At 44.6% G+C, this 5,936-nt stretch overlaps 1 protein-coding gene across 1 annotated transcript in view; it reads right to left on the bottom strand.

Annotated features, from left to right (window-relative positions):
• Positions 1 to 2,319: 2,319 nt before the first annotated feature.
• The window catches only part of LOC101987062 (zinc finger protein 585A), a 42,922-nt gene continuing 39,305 nt past the window's right edge, over positions 2,320 to 5,936 (bottom strand). Inside the window, exon 10 of the mRNA XM_026786243.1 lies at positions 2,320 to 4,769. Coding sequence (XP_026642044.1) covers positions 3,061 to 4,769 — 1,709 coding nt within the window. The 3' untranslated portion in view covers positions 2,320 to 3,060. The remainder of the gene's footprint in view (positions 4,770 to 5,936) is intronic.

Consider the following 5,936-nt stretch of genomic DNA (forward strand, 5'->3'; position numbering starts at 1 on the left):
AGCTCAGAGAGCTCCGCCTGCCTCTGCTTCCCAAATGCTTGGCTTTATGGTGTATGCCACCACCGCCTGGCTTTTGAGCAGTTACTAAGTCTCTGAAAGCACCACTACCTATTGTAAAAAGAAGCTTCTCTGACCAGAGCTGATGGCAACAGTGACCTGTGGGCATAAGTACAGTTACGTAGAAGGCAATCTGGCAGGCGCACCATGTTCATTTAATACAACAGGAACTCTCCAGTCAGGGTCTGTGACCTCCCAGTGGCCTTTCACTGGGTCTGTAGTAACGCAGCATCTTTTCTGTTGATCAGTTCAATCCTAGTCTGCAGATACTGGCAGAGAAAATGAACTAGTGGTGTAGTTAAGAATGCTTGCTCTTCCAGAAGACTAGAGTTCCATTCCCAGCACCACAACGGGTACTCACAACCTCCTGTAATTAGAGTTCTGGGGAATCCAATGCCTTCTTTGGGCCTTTCATGCTATATATAATATATTGTATGATAGTATAGTAATATAATATACATATAATACTTTGCTAAAGAACATAAATTTAGTGGAACACTGCATCACATTTGGGAAACTAATGCATCAGTATCCAGTTTTTGCTGAGGAGCTCTTGAGTTAATTTGCTGTGCAAGCATGGGAACCAAAGTTAGTACTCAGAACCCACAGAAGAAGCTGGTCACAGTGGCACAACCCTGGGAGGCCCAGACGGCAGGACCTCGGGGCTCACCAGCGCCAACCCAGCCAAGTTGGTGAGGCCAGGCTGCAGTGAGAGATGGAATAAACTAAGTGGGCAGCACCCTAGGAATACCAGACCTCTACACAGGCTCACACATGAACATGTGTGCACATACACAGCATTTTCTTCCATACAGGAAAAAAGGGTCAGATGCTTTAAGATAAATGTCAGATTTTTAAAAATGCCAATTCAAAAAAAAAAAATGAAACTTTATTGCATTTGAAAACTGGCATGTAGCTGGGTGGTGGTGGCGTACATCTTTAATCCCAGCCCTTGGGAGACAGAGGCAGACGGATGTCTGAGTTTGAGGCCAGCCTGGTCTACAAGAGCTAGTTCTAGGACAGGCTCCAAAGCTACAGAGAAACCCTGTCTCAAAAAAACAAAACAACCGGCATGTAACAAATGCCTCATTCTTATGCCGAATTTAAGATTAAGGCTACACATTTCCGGTCCCCAGGACCATGTTACAGTGTTGAAACGCATAGAGTGCCTTGGTGCTCGCCATAACTGCGGTTTCATTTGGAAAGCCGTACGATTTGTAACTTTACAATCATAAACTGGCTTTCACCCTGTAGACCCATTTTAATTTACTTAAACAGTTAAATTCACTAGAAATAAGAAATCACAAAATTTTGCTTTTTAAATTGTAAGCATGTAGACAGTATTACAAATCTTGTGTTTTCAGGATCCATTTCCCCCCTAACAGATGTTCAACCGGTATAGGTGATTAAAACTGGGCCCTTGCATGTGGTAGGCTAGTGTTCTAGCACCGAGCTATAGCCATAGTTCCAGTCTGCTTTTTACATGAAGACCTGGTCTTGTTAGGTTGCTCAGCCTGACTCTGAATCTATGAACCTCTGGCCTCAGTGTTTCAAATAGCTTGGATTACTAGTCTGCCCTGAAATGATCTGGTTAGTATGGAAACTCAATTCCATGTTCTACGTAATAACCCTTCCTCTTGCATGAATTCTCTGATACTTATTAGGAACAAGTGAGGGGTATAAGCACCCCTAAAACGATAGCAATTTCCTTCAATAAGTTTTTGGTTTTGTGTAAGTGCTGAGACTGGGCCTCGAGAGCTTGATAGTATGTAGCCCAAGTTTGAGCTCATGCAGTCAGTCCTGCCTCAGCTTCCCGACTGCTGGCATCGTAGGCTGTGCCATCACGCCCAGCCACCACGCCCACCTGCAACGTTTCTTTTCAGCAAGTTTTATCTGTGAGGGCATGGTGAAGCCACCAAAATGGACCACTCGATGAGTGTAAAGAACTGTCGAGTGCCTATCTCGCAGGTGGTGGTGAGAATAGGCAGAGGCATCTGGGTATGTCCAAGGCTGCCATGTCTACCTCGGAGTGGAGAGAGCAGTTAAAGGGCTGGTGGCTTCTTGGTTTTTAAGAGAGGAGGTAGCTGCAGAGTTGGAGGGAAGATAAGTTGGAATAGTATGGATATTTAGGGCTGGAAGAGCCCAGTGCCTAGTTCCAGGACAGGCTCCAAAGCTAAAGAGAAACCCTGTCTTGGAAAAAAAAAAATCATTTTGTGGAAGGTCTGAGATACATGGCAGAATGTACCAAAGCTGAAAAGACATACATGTTGGATGGAAAAATTCCAGTTTGATATTAAGTAATAAGAAATGCATACACATATACAAACACCAGAAGACATATACCAGAATATAGCAGTATTTTTATGACAAAGTTATCAAAAATATAAATATCCAGAAATAAGACAACTAGAAATATACTTTAAATAAAATATTAAAATTAATGTACTACTAATAACACATGCAGTAACGTACCAATCTTTAAAATATGAAACAAAGCAGGATGTTAAAAAAAAATCCAAGACACGATAAAACAGATGTAAAATTTAAGAACATGAGCCAGGCTGTGGTGGTACACACCATCAGAGCCACACAGAGAAACCCTGATTCAAAAAACAAAAATTAATTAAATATGTAAATATGCTTATCACAGAGAAAGCAGTAATTACTTTCTAGTAATACAGAATACAATGAGATGGTCCATTCTTATTCTCGTATGGTAATTAATGCTGGTAAACATTTCCTAACATGTTCCTACATGTATTATACATTTTTTTTTGTTGCTTTGTGAGGGTCTTCCCCCATACAGCGCTGGCTGGCCTGGAGGCTGGCATGCAGGTCAGGTAGCTCTAAAACTAAAAGTATGTTTTGATGTAGTATTCAAAGTCAGCCAAACCGTCTAAAGGTTACAAACCATCTTCAGAGCTGACCCAGTTCAGCAATGCCTGTATCTACTGCACACACTGGAAAGCAGTAAACAGTGCTGAGGGATGGAACGCCAGTCACTTATGACATGTGGAAGCGTGTTTTTCCTCCCCAAACGGCAGGCTTCCAGTCACAGGAAGACTGCACAGACGCCACTTGGCTCTCCTGTTCCATTTCCGTATTCTCCCTATGAAGCCTCTGGTGGACAAGGAGGTTTCTCTTATAGCTGAAGGACTTGCTGCAGTCGTTACACACATAGGGCTTCTCCCCCGTGTGAGTTCTCTGGTGGACAATGAGGTTTGTCTTCTGGCGGAAGCACTTCGCACAGTCTTCACATTGGTAGGGCTTCTCCCCCGTGTGAGTTCGTTGATGATGAATGAGGTAAGCTTTCCTGCTGAAGGCTTTCCCACACTGCAGACACTCATAGGACTTCTGCCCTGTATGGATCTTCTGGTGTGCAGTGAGCGTGGCTTTTTGCCGAAAGGGCTTCCCGCACTCGCTGCAAACATAGGGTTTCTCCCCAGTGTGAATCCTCTGGTGCAGGTTGAGATTGGTCTTCTGACTGAAGGACTTCCCACACTGGTCACATGCGTACGGTCTTTCGCCGGTGTGGGTTCTGTGGTGGTCAACGAGGTACGACTTCATTCTAAAGGCCTTGCCACAACGAGGACACGCGTACGCTTTCTCCCCGGTGTGCGTCCTCTGATGGGCCACAAGGGTTGTTTTCTGGCGGAAGGTCTTCCCACAGTCAGTACACTTATAGGGCTTCTCCTCACTGTGAGTTTTCTCATGAAGAGCAAGTGTTGTTTTCTGGGAGAACGACTTTCCACATTCCTTACAAATGTAGGGCTTCTCCCCTGTATGAGTCCTCTGGTGGACGGTGAGGTTTGCTTTCTGGTGGAAGGATTTCCCACAGTCTTTACAAACATAGGGTTTCTCGCCTGTGTGAATCCTCTGATGGAGGGAGAGTGTCGTCTTCTGGCGGAAGGCCTTCCCACAGGCAGTACACCCATACGGTTTTTCTCCCGTGTGAGTCCTCTGATGACGGATGAGGTGGGACTTCAACCTGAAGGCACTCTGACACTGTGGACATCCATACGACCTCTCCCCTGTGTGTGTCCTCTGGTGATCCGTCAGGGCTGTCTTCAGGCGGAAGGGCTTCCCACACTCATGGCAAACAAAGGGCTTCTCCCCGGTGTGAGTCCTCTGGTGGTCAATGAGATATGACCGCCTTCTGAATGCGTTTCCACACTGAAGGCACTGGTAAGGCTTTTCCTCTGTGTGAACTGCCAGGTGCAGAAGCAACACTGACTTCCTGCAGAAGGACTTCCCACATTCTGTGCAGATGTGGTTCTTTTCAGTATTTGTTGCGCTTTTCCTTTTGTTATGTACAGACAGACTCCCCTTTCTAAGAGATGACTGTTCCCAGTCCTCACGTCCAAATGGCTGTCCCGGAGCGCCTGCTTCCTCATGTCTGGGTTCAACACTGTGACCGCAAGCCTTGCCCCTTGGAGTATGGAATTTGAATTCAGGATGGCTCGGGTCTCGCATGGAATTTGGGCATGGTTTCCGATATCCATCATACTCACTCTGTCTCTTCCTTGCAGGGCTTGGATTACTGTTGATTAATTCTGAAACACTTTCTAAAATGTCTCCACAGGTGTCACAGTCAGGATACGTACTGCTCTCCTTAGCCAGTTCTTTATAGTTCACACACACAAATGATCTAGGGTGTGTATCACGGTGTCCTTTGAATTTCATTAAAATCTCTCGTGAGCTCCAATTTCCTTCTAGAAAAGAATAACAAACTAGTGAATTTCCACAAATTTGCTAGGGAAAGGAATTGAAATGGTCTAACATGTGAAAAACCTATAGTGAACCATTTCCAGGTTACAAGGCAAAACAAACAACAACAACAAAAAACCCTAAAAAAACTAATGGCAAGCATAAAGCATAAATACACAGTGTGCTTCAGTATGAAAAAGAATGAAATGGAAACACTGTTAATACTTTTGATCCACAAACAGTTATATACAGAAAGTAATAGAAACCAGATAAGGGCCGGGCGGTGGTGGCGCACGCCTTTAATCCCAGCACTCGGGAGGCAGAGGCAGGCGGATCTCTGTGAGTTCGAGACCAGCCTGGTCTACAAGAGCTAGTTCCAGGACAGGCTCCAAAACCACATAGAAACCCTGTCTCGAAAAACCAAAAAAAAAAAAAAAAGAAACCAGATAAGGAATGATACAAGAGGAATTCATGTCCGGAAAGATTAAATGACGAAATGACTCTATCATGGGAATAAAAGCAAAGTAAGATGAACAACTAGGTAGATACGTTTATTCAGAGAAATTGCAGGAAAATATCTTCTACAGGACACAGATTGATGGAGGAGGGTCATCTGTCTATGTGTTACTTTCATTGGTTAATTAATAAAGAAAATTGCTTGGCCTGACAGGTCAGAACACAGGTGGGTGGAGTAGACAGAACAGAATGCTGGGAAGAAGGGAAGTGAGGCAGATAGATGCCATAGCTCTCCTCTCCGAAATGGATGCAGGTTAGAATCTTCCCGGTAAGCCACCACCTCGTGGTGCTACACACATTAATAGAAATGGGTTAATCAAGATATGAGAGTTAGCCAATAAGAGGCTAGAACTAATGGGTCAGACAGTGCTTAAATGAATACAGTTTCCGTGTAATTATTTTGGGTAAAGCTAGCCGTGCAGGAGCCGGGCAGCGGGAAGCAGCCTGCCGCCCCTACTTCAACAACAGATCACCCAAATTTTTATATGTGAATCTCAATTACTGTGGTGAAACAATGGTGAATATTTTACCTAGGCCTCTGCATGAAGCACCACGGCTCACTAATCTCCTAGCGATTATATTTACCTGGGCCCCTCTACATGCAGCGCCACAGCTCACTAATCTAGGGATTATATTCACCTGGGCCCCTCTACATG

This window comes from Microtus ochrogaster, linkage group LG4 (assembly GCF_000317375.1).
Source record: "Microtus ochrogaster isolate Prairie Vole_2 linkage group LG4, MicOch1.0, whole genome shotgun sequence".
In the NCBI taxonomy this organism is placed as follows: Eukaryota; Metazoa; Chordata; class Mammalia; order Rodentia; family Cricetidae; genus Microtus; species Microtus ochrogaster.